This window comes from Tauraco erythrolophus, chromosome 18 (assembly GCF_009769465.1).
Source record: "Tauraco erythrolophus isolate bTauEry1 chromosome 18, bTauEry1.pri, whole genome shotgun sequence".
NCBI classification, from domain to species: Eukaryota; Metazoa; Chordata; class Aves; order Musophagiformes; family Musophagidae; genus Tauraco; species Tauraco erythrolophus.
In genome coordinates, this window is record NC_141482.1 from 16,851,854 (window position 1) to 16,869,787 (window position 17,934).

General features: G+C 63.2%; 1 protein-coding gene across 4 annotated transcripts; it reads right to left on the reverse strand.

The window, feature by feature from the left end:
- Nucleotides 1-965: 965 nt before the first annotated feature.
- BCL2L1 (BCL2 like 1) lies at nt 966-17,237 on the reverse strand. Of its 4 annotated transcripts, none has more exons than XM_086622709.1 (3): nt 17,213-17,237; nt 15,507-16,172; nt 966-1,173 (listed from the first exon to the last, which is right to left on the reverse strand). In XM_086622709.1, exons 2-3 carry the CDS (start codon nt 16,059-16,061, stop codon nt 1,036-1,038), a joined length of 693 nt encoding a protein of 230 aa, XP_086478835.1. In that variant the 5' UTR covers nt 16,062-16,172; nt 17,213-17,237; the 3' UTR covers nt 966-1,035. The 4 variants fall into 4 exon arrangements, with proteins under 4 accessions (XP_086478835.1, XP_086478834.1, XP_086478833.1 ...); XM_086622708.1 differs by lacking the exon at nt 17,213-17,237 and adding an exon at nt 16,929-16,974; XM_086622707.1 differs by lacking the exon at nt 17,213-17,237 and adding an exon at nt 16,427-16,498 and having other exon boundaries at nt 15,507-16,167.
- Between the last annotated feature and the right edge of the window lie 697 nt (nt 17,238-17,934).

A 17,934-nucleotide genomic window follows, 5' to 3' on the forward strand; every position in this document is an offset into this window, starting at 1 on the left:
ACCTCCCCTGGGCTTGCTGTGCCACTTGGCCCCATGGACTGGCCTCGGTGGGGTTGCTGCCAGGGCTCTGCCTTCCCGTGCTGCCACCCCCGCGGAGGGCAGGAGCATCCCTCACCCCCTGCCCTTTCCACCCCCCCAGCTCGCTATTCCTGCACTTGCTGGGCACCACAGCCCTGACTCGCTGTGCCAAGGCGGGGGCCGGGGAAAGCACTCCCCCCTCCTCGCCCGTCTCCCTCCTTCGCTGCCTGGAGGAGCGAGCGCAGGGAGGGCCACACGCTGCCCCATGGCAACCTACATTCAGAGGGAGAAGGAGGAAGAGGAGGAGGTTCCCTTCACACCAGGGACACCCCTGGGCCTGACACGCTGTCCTTGCACCCGAGACTGGCTCCCAGCAGCTGATGTCCGGGGAGAAAGGGGCAGGGGGCCGACACGAGGGCAGAGCTCCTCACCCCCGGCCTCTGCCTCTTCCTCCTGGCTCCCTCCCCACCACGGGGACCAGCTCTGCCCGGAGGGAGCGGGCACGGGAGAGGGAGGCTGCAGGGATGGTACAGCCCAGCTCCATCCCGCTCGGCAGCCTGCCTCCTCCCGGGGCCCGAGCGCGCCGGAGATGGGGGCACGGAGCCCGGACCCTTGCTCTGGCTGGGGAACCTGACATTAGTGACACGTCTACACACACGCACGCACTCACACATGCAAAAATAAGTCTGTTTATTCTCTTCCAAGTGATCTAAAGGACCCTGCAGGGCTGGGACACCCCCCAGCCAGCACCCCCCTGCCGCTGCCGGGACCTCCCCAGCGCTGGGGGCGGTTGGCCCAAGTGCTGCGTGGATCTCAGCGCCTTAAAACACAACGGCACGGTAAGGAAGAAGGAAGGGCTACGATAAAAGGAGCTGGCGGCGCGGGGGGAAAGCTCCGGGAGCGGGGCGCTGGCCGGGGGGGGGCGGCGGGGCTGCCCCCGTGCCGCTGACGTGCTCGGGAGCGGAGTGTAGTGGACGCGGCGGTGAGGGCACGGCCGTCCTGGCGCCGGGCGGCGGGTCACTTGCGGCTCAGCAGGGATCCCAGCAGAAGCACGCCTGCCACCGTCGCCCCGGTCAGGAGCCATTTGTTGAAGGTCTCCTGGCCCTTCCTCACCTCGGCAGCAGCATCGTTCCCGTAGAGGTCCACAAACCGCTCCTGCGGGAAGAGAGGAGCAGAGGGGTGAGCACGGGGAGCAGCTCTGCCGCTTCCGGGGGCTCCGTCCTCCGCCGCGGGAAGGGGCAGGAAGGTGGCGGCAGGAAAGCGGTGGTGGGACGGGGCAGATGGCAGACGCCTTGTGCTTCCTCGCTCTGAATCACGCACGGAGGGCGAGGGGGAAGCACAGGACCAGGCACGAGAGAAGTGGATGCCAGGAAGGATTTGCAAGGAGAACACCAGGCGGGCAGGGCAGGAGCTGCATCACGTGCCCCACGCTCGCTAAAATTAGCATCGAAGTGCGATAGAAATCACCGCAGCAGGAAAACTGGGGGGGGAGCAGTGGCAGGGTCGGTGCCCACGGTCACGGCAGGGGCCCACGCCATGCGTGCCCCCTGCTGCCTTTGCATCCGAAGCGGAGCCTCCCGCCTCTCTCTCCACACGGCCGCATCCCGGCGAGATGAGCACCCCACGTCCCGGCCATTGCACGATCCGGATTTCGCAAATCCCCGCGGCGAAGGCAGATGCTCTGGGTCGTGCAACTCCTGCCTTCCCCCGGGCTTCGGGAGAGCGGGCCAAGCACGAGGCCCGGCCAGGAATGCAGTCGCTCCGGCCTGGCTCGTCCGAGCCGGCCACCTCCAGTCCTTCATCTCCAGCACCAGCAAGAGCCGGGCGGATTTCGACAGAGTCACCGTGCAGCGATGGCCACAGCGCCTCTTCCCTCCGAGGGAGACGTGATGGGGCTGGGGACAGCTGGCCATGGGCTGGACTGGGGGAGATGGAGGGTGGAGAGAGAGAGGGAGACCACCAGAGCTGCACCTCTCCCGAAACCAGGCTCTCAGAGAGCATGCCCTCCCCCTGCGCCCATGCAGCACCCCCAGGGCACGATGCCACCCCTCCTATCCTATCCTCGGACCACCGTGAGGACAGCTGCTCGCACCGCAGCGAAGGAGAGGTCCACGGGCTACACGGAGCAGGGAACTTCACGCCCCAGCAGCTCCCGGGTTTATCAGGGCCGAGCAGGAGCACCGGGGGCAGAGGGAGCTGGAGCGGCACGCTCCGGGCAGCTTGGCGTCAGCAGGGGCTCAACGCTGTCGCACCTCGGGCCCATCTTCCCAGTAAGGTCCCCTGTTCCCTGATAAGTGAAAGCAGTTCCAGTAACCGGGCTGCTCCGGGAAAGCAGAGATAAGCTGGGCTGACGCCGTGCTCGTGTCACGCCTCACCACGGCCCCCCAGGGGCAGGGGCAGGGGCAGCAGCCCTGCTTGCCCGGGTCTGCCAGCTCTGCCCGTGTGCTGCCTCTCGCGCCAGCCCACGGCCTGCAACGAGCTGCCACGGCACCTGCCGGAGGTCTGGTGCCCAGATCACGGCTGGGATCCAGGGGCTCTTTAGGCAGGTGCTTCTCCATCACTCACAGAAAGCTGGTGCCAGTCCCTCGGCTCCCCCAAACCAGCCCCAGCATGGCCCCCGCTCGCAGGGCACCTCCTCACCATGCCACACATGCATGGTGCCAGGCAGCTTTTCACAGCCAGGCATGCCCACCCGCTCCCCTCTGCCCAGCCATGGGCCTCCCCCCCATGCAGGACCAGGTACTCAAACAACCCCCCAGGTGAGCAGTGCCCCTCAGCACCCACCAAAGCTCTCCTCTGCCTTCCACCCACCACCACCTCCAGCATCTCACAACTCCCCCGCTGCCGTGAGGACGCACCAGCAGACCCAGGGCCAGGGCACTGGCACAGCAGGGACTTTGCTAACTCACGCCGGGACACGCCACTGCTGAGTCCTCTTTGGGGATGTGACAACCGTCCCCGTGACTCCCACCACCCACGCGGAGCGGCAGAAGGCAGCTCGCTTCCCACCAGGCCTGCCAGCTGGCACAGGCTCCGCAGAGGCGGTGTATCCCAGGAACGGGCAGCACACGTAGGTGCCATCCGGGGAGGAAGGTGAGGACCGCTGCCCACCCCACCACCCACTCAGGGTGATGGGCACGGAAACAGCCAGTGCTGCGCTGCAGGAGAGGGATGGGAGGAGAGCCCGAATCCAAGGAGGGGATATTTTTAATTAGGGCACAGGAATTCTCTCTGCTGATGAGCGGCGATGGAGCTCAGCAAGCAAAGAGCAGGCTGGCAGGGATGGAGGGCACTGGGAACCTGGGCAGAAGGCACTGGCTCATCCAAAACTGCTAGCTGTGGAGTGCCTCCACAACAGCCCCCCAAGGAAGGTCCTTCCCCAGGACACACATCCCAGCCACGCGCTGAAAGCGCGTGGCTGGGACGTGTGTCCAAGGGAAGGACCACGATGCTGGGAGCCCTGGAGGGCTGGTGGCAGCCGAGCCTCCGCGTTGCCCTCTCGATGGCATGTGCCACCGAACTTGGGGGGAAGGCAGTTCCAAGAAGCGTGTTTTGAAGCCCTTAGTTCTAAGAAAAGGAAGTGTTTGCTGAACAAGAGATAAATGGCACACAGCGAACCGAGAGCTATCGGGTGCTACAGATGGAGACCGGCATGACAAGAGCCCGGTGCGGGCACGAAGGGGATGGGAACCCCTCTCCTTCCCCCGGGAACGGGGCGGCAGCTGGAGGCTGCGGGGGACTCGGGAGGAGAGTGTTTTCCCCCGTCCCCAGGAACCACCACGGCTCAGCCGCTGCGCAACTGCCATCCCAGATGTGTCCCCTGGGAACGGTGGATCCCAGAGCAGGGGGAGTGGGAAAACAGGCAGGAGCCTCATCCCTCCCCGTCCTGGGGGTGGGCTGAAGGTTAGGGAAAGGCGGCTTGCTCGGTTCCCACACCGCCCCGGGCCTCGGCCGCTCTGCACCTGAAGCCCAGCACTCCCAGTACCGGTTCTGACCTCTCCGGCCTGGTGTTTGGGATCTCAGGCTTGCCCAGACACGTCCAGATATTTCTGGCCTCCCCCAGTCACCTTTATCTGAAAGGAAATATTTGGAATTCTTGAGTCGCTCACAAGGACTATGGTAGCAACAGCACGTCAGTGTCTCAACCGCCCTCTCCGCGAGCCCGTGGGCCTCTTCCACCCGCAGAGGACAGGCTGTTCCGCAGCCCAACGCCCGTCACATCCCCTTCCCCACCCCGGCTGACAGACACGTCCCGGCCGAGGAGGATGCTCCGGGGCAGGCGATGAGGAAGCAGCGAGAGGTCGTGCCTACGCACGAGGCAATCCCCCGGCGTCGCCTTTCCTCCCCCAGCGCTGCGGAAGGACACGAGGCTTTTTTGCTGGAGGATGGGGGTCCCTTCAGCTGCATGTGCTGCTGGCAGCAGACACAGGACCAGCCTCCACTGGTGCCCACCACCCCACAGAGCTGGGGCAGGGAGGTTCTGCAGTGCCAAAGGCTCTCGAGACACCTGCAGCGCCCCAAACCGTAACCCACTGCCGGGGAGCGGGACGCGGCGGCCGTTCCAACACTGACCAGTGATGATACACGACATGGTGGCAGAGAGAAAAGAGGAGCAGGCCTGACCCAAAGCGCTCTGTTTTGGGTGGGAGAGCAGATAAATCAGGCACGAGGGCTGGCTGAGGCACCAGTCACATCCCAGCCTGGAAACCAGAAGGGGAAGACCCGAAGTTTCGGCCTCTTGCTGGTACCCACCCCCAGAGCTTGGGCTGGTTTCATTCACCAGTGCGGCTCTCCTGGCCGAGCCAGAGGGAGAACAGTCCCCAGATCCCACTGAGGGCGAGCGGAGCAGAGCGGGTTCCTCTTTCAAGATAAGCCCCAACGCTCGGGGAAAGAGGATTCAGTGACACCAAACCACGAGGGCAGGTGAAGGAAGCAGATGTGGGCAATGAATCCCCACCTGGTCTCCTGTGAGCCAGGGGTAGAGCGGGAAGGGGAGGATTCTGGAGCTTGGGTGCTCAAAGCTTCCCTTGCACGGGGAGGGGAAGGGTACGGAGGTCACAGACACCGGCACGAAGCTCTGGAAACCAGCAGAGAAGAGCTGGGCCCTACCAGGACTATTCACGGTGAATCAGAGGCTCTTGGTCTGACTTGGACACAGAGTCTCTGACTCCAGCGGGAGCTCGGAGCTTCCCCGCAGCCCCGGCACCCCGTCCGTGAGCCAGACACCCACAGCAACCAGCTTGGCACGTACAAAAGCCTTTCCCACCTACGGATCTTAGCGTGATCCATCAAACACTCGTCGGTGCTCCAAAACCTCCTGTGGGATAAGTCAGTGCTGCTCCCAGTCACACCGACGGCGGTGCGGAGAGGTTAAGTGCTTTGCCCAGAGTTCCATACGAGCCAGCGGCATGAGCCATGGCCTGACTCCCAGCCCGGGCGTTCTCATCACGAGGCGATGTTTCACCCGAAAACACGGCTGTTTCTGTTACACCTTCAGCTGTGTTACTGCTCGGAGGTCTGACACCAACCGCCGGCCAGGAGCGGAGTCATCTGGATGGCCAGGCATTCCTTAATGAGATGCTGGGAACAGTTCTGCGCTGAGCGGCGAGGCAAGCGTGGAGAAAGAGGCAGCAGCTCAGCACGGACCACAACAAAGCCCTGCGCCGACAGCAACCTGCGCCCACAGCCCCTTCGGCTGCCAGCGCACCGCATGGCACTGGCATATGTGAGCCCGGAGGTGAAGCACAGGGGGGAAAAGGCAGCTGAGATCTTTCAGAAAGAAAGAAAACGTTAAGTATTCCCAAAGGCTGCCCCTTGGATCCTGTAAACACAGCTCGGCCAGTCCCCGTGCACCATGAAAGTGGAAGAGACATCCCGGAGGTTCTCCCTCTGCCCTGCTCCGCCGGACAGGCCCTGACCACCCCCAGCCCTGTCTGAAGCCTGGGCCCAAAAGGAGGGCAGCAGGTACCCCGAGCGTGCCAGCGCCGGTCACGCAGCATCGCCCACAGCACCGGGACTGGGGGTCAACGTCAGCCCCCAGCTCGGGGGAATCGTGCCAAGGAAACCTGCCATCCCAGGCGGAGGTCTCGGAGCTTCTCCAGATCCCCAGCTTCACCCTTCTGGTCCCTGTCAGCACCCTGGGCAGGCTCGGGATGGGGTGGGGAAGGGGCTCTGGGGACACCGGGAGGGGAAGGGGCTCTGGGGACAGCACTGGCAGGTGCAAATGCTCCAGAGACCCAGCAATAACTGTTATGCAAATGGTGACCTCCAGGGAAGCAGCTGCTCATCTCCATGACAATGGCAGGGAACCAGCAGCCCCACTGCCTCTCCAGCACCTCCTGCCCTGGGAGTGGGCGCTGGGGTGCTGCTGGCACCGGGGTGCTACTGGCACTGGGGTGCTGCCCCTGCCCAGGCTCTGCATTCAGAGAAACCCACAGCTCTGAGGGATCAGCCATAAAGGGTTAATTAATTAAGCACACCACTGCCTCGCTCTCCTCCCAGCCTGGCCCCACACCAGTGGGGAGGCTGTCCCTGGGGCCCTCCAGCCCAGTGCCAGCTCTTTCTAACCAGAAGCAAACCCTCACCAGCACACTCCAGCCCTAATCCTTGCCGCGGCAGCCTCCTGTCAAACTGGTTTCATCACCAGCTCCAGAGAACCTGCAATAACCCCACACCACTCTGCGCAATTCCGGCGTTTTCCGAACCTGCGAAAGGGGCTGGGGGGACAGCTGCAACCCCCGCCCCTGCCCCGGGAGGCTGCAGTGCACAGCACGAGCTGGGGAGCTGGGAATTGCGCTCTCCGTCCCAGAAATCTGCTGCAACATTCATGCCTCTCAAAGCGGGAGACGCTGGGAATGACTAATCTACTTGCATCCATCTTTCATCAGAGCTTCTCCCACAACAAACTGGGCCAAGGGCTCCCGGAGGTGCCGGGGCAGCGGGACGGCCGGCGGGCGACACGGCGGCGGCACAAAGGCGCAGCGGAGAACACATTGGCTGAGCCAGATCCACTCAAGGGATTAGCACCTGCTGGGAATGGGATTGGTTTCCAAAGGGCATTAAGTGGAACAGTCCGAGGAAAGACGGTCTCTGTGCTGCTTCTCCCCACCGGACAGATGGTGTCTGAGCCCCGGCAGGCAGGGCTGCCTGCTCGCCTTGGTGCCAGGGATGCGCTCGGGGGGCATGGGGGGTTCCCGCTGTCGTTTCACGGCTACGTGCCGCCGCGGTGCCGGGGAGCCCGAGTGCGGGACATGTGCCTCGGCGGGGTCCCAGGGCACGGGGCTCAGTTTTCACCTCGTCATGGCTCGTCTCGGACGTCACGGATCCTGTGCAATCGTGGCCTTGTGTAACCGTGGGGAAACCTGCACCGGGGAGATGTTCCGTCCTACCCAGGGGCTGAGCTGGTCGATGCCAACGGCTCTTCCCGGCTCTCAACTGCACCGCAAGCCTTGCCCCAAACCCACCCCACAGGGTGGGCAGCATTGGCAGAGCCCAGGGAGCAAGGCTGGGTGCAGCGATGGTCCCCGGGGGAGACTGGGCTCAAGGAAGGGCCGTCTGGTTCTCCTGCCTCGAGCCACTCGCCCGCCAGCATCCCGGAGGAGCAGCGGCCGAGCCTCCCCGCTTCCCACTTCAGCCCCAGCGCCCCACGGGGCTGCTGTAATTCTCACATGCCACTTGAATGAAAAAGGGGAAAGGGTGGAGGTGCAGGAAGAGGAGGAAGATGTGCTCATTCTGTTTTCACTTCCTGTTAGTCCACATGAAATCTCAAATGATTCAGGCCACCGAGTCCCTTTTAGCAAAATCCTTGCTGACTTGAGGGCACGGAGCGGAGTAGGCAGCTGATGCGGCAAACGCAGGAGAGCGCGGTGCAGCACGAGAAGGAGACTTTGTGCTCTGCCCTGGGCTCCTCCATACGTGTTGTTGCATGAAATAATCACTGGCTGGTGCACTGGAAGCTTCTAAATGAGGTCAGTTGCTCTAATGAACGACATTAGCTCTCCAGCAAGTTTAATACGCTGGTGAGCCACACCATTATGGGATGGAACACTTGCAACACAGCTGTGGTGGCTGATTTACAGGTAGTAACACCTCATTTTCTCCATGCTTAAGTCATATGTCACCCAGGGCCACACACATCCCCAGCTCCCACATCCCAGCCCAGACCCTGAGCCACGAGTCGCAGGCACAGAGCAGCACCACGCACTGCTGCCTGCCGCGTGCCCAGCGCTCACAGGGTCCCCAGCCCTCCCCAGCCTCCACGACAGCAAAACCCAGACGTGCAAATGGCACCAGCACCGTTTGGAGAACTAACGGAGTGATGCTGACAGCTGTCCTGCTCCACCTGAGCGTGGCATTAGCTGCATTCAAACCAAACCAGCTCCATGCCAGCCTAGGCCTCTGCTCCGAGCTTCCCCAGGAGCCTGTCATCCTCCAGCAGAGGAGAACACCCTTCCATGCTCCTTCGGGAAGCAGCCAGCTCCAGCAGCTCCCTCCCCTCAGGTGCACAGTCCCTGCACGGCTCTGCCCGTCGGCCCCTCGCACACCTCCTGGCACGAGCAGCTCCCGCTCCAAGCCCTGCCTGCTGCCGAGCTGCCACGTTTTGGAGTATTTGATTTCAGTCTTAAGAGCACCTGGCTGGCGGCAGTACAGGCAGGGAGAACCTCCCTGCTCTTTGCTCTTGGCCAGGTGGAGCACGGAGCAGAGGACACCTGCCTCGGTTTCCCCCTGAGCTCGGGATCGGGGCTGCAAGGCGGAGAGCTCCGGCTCCATCCGGGGCCGGGAGCAGAAAGGCTGAGCCCAGCCCTGCTCCCACCGGAGGCTCCTCATCTCCAGGGCTCATCTCCCCGAGCAGGATACTGATGCCAGAAGCCAGCTACTAATTGGATCTACTTAAATCAGAAGCTACGTCTGCAGACACAGCCGAAACGCAACCTGGAGCAGGAAGGAGGATAACGCGATAAATTCGAGCAGCTCTCCCAAGGGAATGGCACAGACCTGGAACTTTCCTCTGCAGACACAGCCTACCACCCTTCCTTGGGCACGCTGCGTGAGCGCAGGGGCCAGCGGTGGTCAAGAGAACAATCAGCCCAAAGCCTCCTGAAATGCCGCGCTCGCCCGGCTCCCCGCTCCCAGCAGTGGAGGGAAGGCAGACCAGTTCCAGCTCCGAATCCTGCTCCTCCCTCCTCGCTGCCCCGCAGGGGAGGCAGGCTGCAGCGCCGAGCGCGCTGGGTTTCCCATTAAAGAGATGCTGAGAGACAGCACCGGGCTGGTACACGTGAGCACGTGTCCGAGGGAAGGCACGGGCGGCTGGAGAGATGCTGGCTGCTCGGAGCTGCAGCGGGCGTTCCCGCCTGCGGGCAGTCCTTCCCAGCGCCGCTCGGCCCTCGCATGCTTTTTTTTGCTAACTAAATTAAACATGAGGATAAAATAAGCAAAATACCTAAAAATAAGAAATAAACCGAGCGTTTCTACAGCGCAACTAGGTCACGGCTCCCCAGCAGGCAAGTCGTGGCGGCCACGGCTCAGCCCCTCGGGCCTCCGGGGCTCAAAACCCACGTCTCTCTTGACAGGCTGCCTCCCGAAACCCACACCTGCTCCCCAGTAAGCCCAGCTGCAGCCAGCTGCTAACGGCTCTGTCTCCCAGCAGCCCTCTGCCCCTCGCTCCGCCGGGCTGTTCCGCTTCTGTGGCACGGAGTAACCCTGCTCCCCGGCCGACCGCGGCGAGTGCTGGCCCGGAGCGGCCCTGGTGCACCCAGCATAGCCTCCGCGTCCTCCCGCAGTGGGAAAGCTCTTGCCTGCCTCCAGAAAGCACGTTCCTCTAACTTAAGCCCTTGGCATCCCAAGGACGATCGGGAGCGGGACTTCAGAGAGATCCTGCATCAAACACCCCTCTGCACGGCCTCCCAGGCAGGGAGCAGGGAGGAGGAACGGTTTCCCTGTCCAAGGCCAGGGCAGCAAAACAAGGAGTGCCCTGGCACCGAGGGACACCGCTTCCCTTTCATGCCTCCATTATCTGGCTTAATCCTTAGTCACCCGGAACAATAGCGTTGAGGGGTGACATCCCTGTCCGGAGGGCGGAGGAGGAGATCCTCCTGCTCCCCTGCACCCCGCAGAGCGGAGCCTGCCTCCGCACTGGATCAGCTGGCAGGCAGGTCAACATCCCGACCGCTGTCGGGATCACTGTAGGGGAGAGAGCGGCCGCCCCCAGCCTCTCCCTGCTCCCATGGCACAAGCCACCATTAATTTCTCGCCTCTCGGTTCAGCAGGTCTGCAACGCTCCTCCAACTGATATCCATCCCTTCCCTTCCCCCAGCTCCTCCTGGGAACACTCCGGCTCCACAGTTAGCGGGGAAAGAGCTGCTAGAGAAATATTCCTTTAACATCAGGATGGGACTGTGCTTACAGCCACCAGCAGCTCCGTAAAAATCCAAGGAGAGCAGCTCAGGCAAAGGGCTCGAAGCATCATGCCACCATTCAGCCCATGCCCGGTGTGGGCTGCAGGGGTACCGCCACTCCCGGGGGTCAACCATGTACATGAACGGTGCAGGAGCTCCACCGAAATCAGGTACCCCGGACACGTCCAGAAAGCTGCAGCTTCCACTTGGGAAAAAAAGAGCCCGTTGCTCCCTCCCACCCCGCCTGCTGCAGCGGGACACCCCGCTGCTGCTGAAATGGGGAGTGCCCGGGGGGCACCCAGCTCCGGCGTCAGAGGAGCAGGATGATCACAGACTGACACGACCGAGAGCAGCTGCGAACACAGAGCAGCAAGAAACAGTTTGATAATTATTTCACGGGCCTTTCCAAAACGACGCTCCGTTCTGTGCGTGAAAGAACCTCAGAGTGCTTCAGGAATCTGAGTTCCCAGCGCCTCCCCGGGGAGGAAAGGAAACGCTCCCCCTTCTGCTGCAAGGCTGCGGGGTTAAGTGGGCTGCTCTGTATGGGCAGGAGCGGTGGGCGATGGGCAGGAGCGGTGGCTTCCAGGGCCTGCTCTAATCACAGCTCCAAGGAACGTAGTCGAAGCGCTCCGCACACACGGAGGCAGCAAGGAAAACAGGCAGGGCCCCGGAGAAGGAGAAGTGAGTAGATGGGGTTCAAAGCTCTGAAAACTCGCCTCTGCATCGCTCTGGGTCTAGTGGCAGGAATGCTCTGCGGGCCGGGCAGGAAGCTGCAGTGGAAGTCATTCCAATGGCATTTCCTGGAGAGCTCTGCAGAAAAGCCTCCCAGGTCGCAGGCAGAGTGCGGAGCTGCCAGGGACCCGCACACAGAGCCCAGATCTCCAGCGAGGATACGGCTACCTGGGACGCGGTGCCAGGTGGGACAGCCCGAGCCAAGACCCCGCCGGCAGCGATCATCCGGCAGTTCCCACAGTTCCCACAGCCAGAGAGGAACACCCAGCACTGGGAAGGGACACGAGGGACTCCGCTGGCAGGAGAAGAGGATTTTTTCATCCCGAGCAGGTGATGACAATGGGGGCATCACCTCAGCTGCAAAGGATCCTGACTGTGAAATAATTACAGAGGGCAAAGCGCAAAGCGACAGCCCGGCTTGAGTTTTGTAGCCCACTGGCTGGCACTCATCCCAAAGATGGCAAAGCGTGGCCTTGGCTATCCACGGCCACCTCCCTGCGCGTTGGCCAGCAGGTGAAACCAATGGCTGCGATCTCGGCCGGGATGAGCAGCGCGGGGGCACCCCAAAACCCGATGTTTTAACACTCCAACCGCAGAGCTTTGGCAAACCGCTCGCCCCGGAGCGAGCTGTGCTGCCCACCCGGTGTGACGCTGCGCCCCTTCCACGCGTGCCATGCACACCTCGCGCTCCGCTCCGGCTCTCCGGGCACAACGGCAGCAGTTGCATTGACCTCCCGCTGCCCGCAGCGCTCGGACTGAGAGGGCACGAGGATCCTGGGGCACTCGGGACCAGCTGAAGCGGTGGGCACAGGGAAGGCGTGGGCGGGATACCTGGGCGGTGGCACAGGGCCAAAAGCGCTTCTGAAGAGCCGAGAGTCGATGTCGAGCTCTCGACGTGAAGCCATTGAGAAGGCTGGAGCGAGAGCACGGGACAAAATCCCAGCTGCACAGTCATTATGACACCGGCTGAGTCATTTCCTATCGCTCAAGAACAAAAATTAAAAAGACAGAAAATGAGTTTGCTGCACTGACACCTTCTAAGGGTTTTCCCCAAGCAGAACCACAAGCTTCCAGTCCACCGCAGAGCGACACAACACGTGTGCCCTGGCACACTGAGCCCTGCACGGCCAGGGCCGGCTGGGAGCCCAGGATGTACGGAGCTGCCGCAGGAAGCAGCCCATCCTCCATCAGCACAGCCCAGTTTGTCGGGATTCCAGTGTCACAGACCGGTGACAAGGATGCTGTTTGCTTTCAGCCCCAGTCTGACACAGCCCCTTCATGCTGGTCCCCACCACACGCCCTGCAAACAGGAAACCTTTCGCCTCTGTGTCCACAGATCTACCTCCAAGCCCCCACGGAACATCCTCTTCAAATCCCACTCCGAATGTAGGTTTAGCCTTGAAGGAAGAGCTGTCGCCCACCGGAGGGTCGCAGCCAGGCGGAACACTGCTCGCTTTTTCAGCCACATTAAGCACGGTCAGTTCATCCCCGCCTGCCAGGCTCCCGCCTGCCAGGCTCCCTCCTGCCCACCCTGCACTCCCCCTTCCTGCGCTCCCACTCGCAAAATTCCTCCCCCTCCATGAATTCCGATCCCCACTGTGATCAATGAACTTCACAGCTAGTGGAATCCGGTGCTGGCCAAAGCGACTGCCTCAGGAAAGCGTCTCCTGTGGCTCTGACGGCTCACCAAGGCCCAGGGCTGGTTATTAAATGCCCCCCTTGGGTTCTCCTCGTTTGTTTGTTTTCCCGGTGCCAGACTGCGGAGAGGACAGCAAACCAAGGCTGGGCCAGCAAACGCAGCAAAATACACCCATGTGAACGCCACGGAGCGAGATTCACCATTTCCCCCCTCGCCTCAAAAAACAGCTTCTCAGGAAAACTGCTACAGCCAAGCACACAGCAGCCCCAACAGGCCCCTGCGAAGGCCAACCTGGACCCCGCAGCCATCCCACGCCTGCCTTTGTTCCACGGGTGGGGAATGAAGCGGAGCTCCCACGCGAGCGGGCTGCGACGGAGCCGCGCTGCTTCCCTCTTTCCGAGGGGCTTTCCAGGAAGAGAAGAGCTGCAGCGCTCCAAAACACAAACCTGCTCCCTGCCCAGCAGACCTGCCAGAACCTGCATCCCTCTCCCCGGGACCTGCCTGCTGCACCTCTCGGGAGAGCTTTGTTTGCGTGGGACGGGCGCTGACAGCTCGGATGCACCAAACGGGCTTCCTGTGCCCACGGGGCGGCAGGGGAGCGCCCGCTCCGGCACAGCAAGTGCAAGGTGGCACTCTCTTCTTGCAGGGAGAGCTGGCAGCAGGCCAGCGGTTTTCTCCCCGCAGCTGGAGTCGCGCGAGAGTGAAGCAGAGCATCTCCGTGCACGTCCCACGCACCAGGCGCTCCGCAGCTCCCACGGCCCCCGTGCCACCACCGCACCGTGCCATCCGTGGCTGCCTCCTGAGAAGGGACATGGTGAAACCTGATCACGGAGGAGGAAAGCTACTGCTGAGACATCAAACACCCACTGGGTTGAGGTTTGCAACAGGCTGGCAGCAGCCATGCTGCCCAGCCCTTTTCTTGCTGGTTGGTGGGGTGGCATCCTCCCCCACTACAGCCTTTACCACCCTCCCCGGCTCCCCGTCAGCCACTGGCACAGCCTGGCAGCAGCACAGCCCGGGCAGCACTGTCAGGAGCCCCGTTCAAGGTTAGAAGAAGAGAGCAAGGCTGCTACCCTGGATGGGAAACACGCTACCGGCGATCTTCAAAGCAAGAGCTGGTGGGTGGGTCAACAGAGACGAGTCCTGACCCCTCCGCAATCTGTTGGGCAAATATTTGCTCCAAACAATGAATTTAGAGACAGACACAAAAAAATTGAAGAGTCTTAACCGTGATGGTTGGGGGTGGGGAACAGAGGGAGGAGGTATTTCATTCCCTGCAAGCAGGGACCAGTGATTTTCCACCAGTGATTTAATCTAAATCCCCCAGAGAGTTCATTTACAAAAAATCAGATTGCATTATCGCCTAGGTCTCCAGGATACAGCCCGATCCGTCACTAACAGCAACAGCCACACTAGCTTGGAAACCTCAATTTGATCACTCAATTCCAAGACTAATCTGTGGCTTTAAAAGCCAAAGCCAGAGGGAGGGGGAAGGAACTCAGCATTTGGCCAGGGTTATCTGCAGGATGAGAGAGCTAATGGGCCAGACAGAGCCTGACGAAGCGGACAGCAGATCCCGGGTTATTAATCGAAACCAAGCTCCTCGGCCCGAGCAGCCCCACCCAGGCAGTGCCCCAGGGCGGCCACATTCCTGGAATTCCTGCACCCTGGGTGAACCTGCTCCCTCTCCCCGGGTGCACCCACTCCTGGGTCCCACTTCTCCGGGGTCCCGCACAGCCGGCCAGGCGCAAGGAGCTCCGCAGGGCTCCTGTGCAGGGCACAATGCCCAGCCAGAAGGTTCCCCTGACCCCTCCCCGAGGTGCAGGTCACTGCTGACGGACTGGGAGATGAACGGGGCTGGAGGGCCTCAGCTCACCAGCATGCCAGGGAGGCAATTCCCACCGCTTAGATGCTAACGTCTGACAGCGTGAACTCTTTCCAGTGGGCACCAGTAAAGGTTAACCAGCAGGGAATGACTAAGATGCAGAAGCAGAAAGAAAACTCGGACATCTGTAGGTCGCGTACCTCCCGCTGGCAGTCCCAGGCAGCAGCGCACAGCCGGACCCGGCATTTCAGGAATGCTTCCTGAAGAAATGCTTATTCATGTTAGTACCTCACCACGGAAAGCTTACGGGGTTTGCTGCTGGGGCAGCTGGGAGCATTGCTCCCTGCCAAGCACGAAGCAGCTGCAGGTTTAGCAGCTCCCCAGAGCAGAGGTTGCCCCCACCGTGGCAGCCCACCCACCCGGAGCTGCTGTGGGATTCAGTTCACCAGGAGCACGGCACAAGGCAAAGTCCTGTCTCCAGAATGAAGAAGTCGTTGTTCACCCGGCAGGAGCACTACACGCTCGGAGAGGAGGAAGCTCCACTCCCTGCTGTTAAATGACACTGGGAACACGCCTGAGAGCAAGGGCTCCTGCTTGAAGAACAAGCTTGGATGACGTTAGGCTTCCAACGGCTCTTAGGAAACAGGTCTTTTATTTAACATCCAGGGAGAAGGAGAACAAACAGGGACGGAGAAGGACACGTCTGAGTGTGAACCGTGGCACTGTGGTAGGCTGAGGCTCTTGGGGCACAGAGGGAAAGGCCGCACACCCCTTCACCTCCCCGCAAGGTCTAGGACAAGGACTAGCACAAACACCGCAGGGAGCTCCGGTCTGACCGGCACCGCTGCCGCGAGGGAGGGCGCAGGCAACCATCCCCACTGCAGGGAAGAGCTCTTACCCATCCGCCATTCTCCTGGATCCAAGGGTCTAGGTGGTCGGTCAAGTACGTGGTCATCCAAGCCACAATGCGTCCCACCAGTACCCGCATCTCCTTGACCACGCTCTCCACGCACAGGGCTCCTCCGAAGGAGAAGAACGCCACGATGCGACCCCAGTTCACTCCGTCGCGGAAGAGTTCGTTCACCACCTGCTCGAAGCTCTGGTACGCCGTGCCCAGGGTGATGTGGAGCTGGGAGGTGAGGTCGCTGAAAGCCCGCCGGTACCTCAGCTCGAACTCATCGCCCGCCTCCCTCAGCGCCTGCCTCACGGCGGCTGCCTGGACCACCTCGCGGACCTCCGGGCTGCCTCGGTGCACGGCGGCTCCGTTCACTACGTGGCTGGCGGGTGGGTGCCAGGAGGGGCTCCCGTTGAGGACGCCGTCCGTCTCGGCATCCTCCCCTGCAAAGTCCGTCCTGTTCTCATCCTCCTCCTCCAGCTGACTCCAGCTGTATCCCTTCTGCGAGAGCTTGTAGGAAACAAAGTCAATCACTAACTCCCGGTTCCTGCTGGACATTTTCACACCTGGGACACCCTCAATGAGTCCATGGTCCAGAGTACACGCCGATCAGCACTTAGCAGGTCCCGACTCCGCTCTTCTTCTTCCCAACCGACGGAAACATCTGACCTTTGCACAGACAAACACCAGAGGAGGAGAGAGGCAAAGAAACGGTTAACGCCACAGCTCTTAGACGCCCCCGTGCCGTTAACACCGACCGCGTATCGTCAGACTGAGATCACCCCGCGTCTTCATGCCGAGACTGGGGGCACCGGATCGAACCACAGAGAACCGACTGCAACACCCCCATCCCGGGAACCGGCCTCGAGCCCCAGCGGACCCCCCAGGCTCGCTCCAAGCAGAACCCAGCCCCGAGGTCTCACCGGGTGCAGGCACCGCCTGGCAGCCTTGGTCGCGGGCCGGGCCGGGGCGGAGGCGGCTCTCGTTCTGCCGGAGCTGCGGGCCGGCCCGGCCGCGCTCCGCCAGTCCCGGAGCGCCGCGGAGGCGGAGGCAGCCCCGCCCCCGCCCGCCCCGGCCCCGCCCGTTAAAGGGCTCAGCTCCCCCCGCCGGCGTTGCCCAACGGCGGCCGGCGGAAGCGGGCAGGCAGCGTTGCCCGAGGGTTACGGCAGCCCCGCGCGGGGCCTGGTTTGCCGGTAACGGCGGCGCAGCCCCCCCTGCCGCCCCGGGGGGTTAGCTCAGCCGTGCGCAGCCCCGCCGCAGGCAGCAGCCGCAGCCCCCACCCTCCCGAAGCCCGTCGCTCTCCGCAGGCGGCGGGGAGCCGAGGGGATAAAAGGCTGGACACCGGCGAGTCCTCGCCACCGGGGCCGGGCTCGCAGGCCACGGCCCGCCCGGGGCTGCCGCCGCCGCCCGGGCCTGCATCCTTACGGGAGCGATTCCAGCCGCTCGCTGCGGTTAGCAACGCGCTGCCGCGGGGGCCGGGCCGGTAGGACGCCGGTAGGACCCCGCCCCTCCCCCCCCCTCGGTAACCGTACCGCCCCTCGCGGCCGCCGTACCCGCGCGGGGCGGGGCGGCGAGCACGAGGCCCGCGCACGAGGGCCGGCACGGGGCCCGCCCGCAGCCGCCAGCCAATCCGGGGCGGGGCCTGGAAAAGGGCGCTCCTATTGGCTGAGTCGCACGTCGCTCACGGCCTGCCCCGCTCCGCCCCTCACCTGAGCGGCCGGTGGAGGGTTCCGGTCCTTCCCGCCCCTGCCCCGCGGGCCCGGCTGGCGGCGACGCCGGGGGTCACCGGGAGCCCCGCCGGGCCTCGGCCCGTTCAGCAGTGCCCGCGCTCCTTCCGCATCGCCCGCCAAGCAGCCGCCGCGCTCCTGGGCCGCGCCGGGGGGGTGCGGTAGGGTGGGAGGGGGCAAGAGGGGGGGGGCGGTGCGCACGCGCAGGGCGCCGCGAGGCTGGGGCGGTGCGCATGCGCGGAAAGGGAGCGTCGGGGAGAGGGAGGGGAGGGCGCCTGCGCGCTGACACCGGCCGCTCCGCGCATGCGCGAGGTTGCGGGGCGGAGGGTGGCGCCCTGGCGACCCCTGTCGGATGCCCGCGGGCAGCGCCGTGCGGGCGCGGCGGAGCTGCGGCCGCCGGTCCCGTTACAGCAGCTTGGGCTTAACGCATGATTTTGCGTGTGTCTCCGAGCGCCCGCAGCAGGGCCGTGCGGGGAAGGCTGATGCGGGCAGTGTCGAGGCGGCTGTGACGCCGCGGGTCGGCCCTCTCGCCGGTAAACTCCCACACCTCCCCCCCCCGTTAACCGAACGTGCTGTCTGGCTTCCTCGCTGCCGCGGGGAGTTCCATGCAGGATTTGGGGTAGCTCGTGTTGCCTAAAGGGCACCTTCCCCAAGCGGCGGGGAGCCCGGCGGGGCTCACTGGAAGGGGTCGGTGGTGGAAGCCG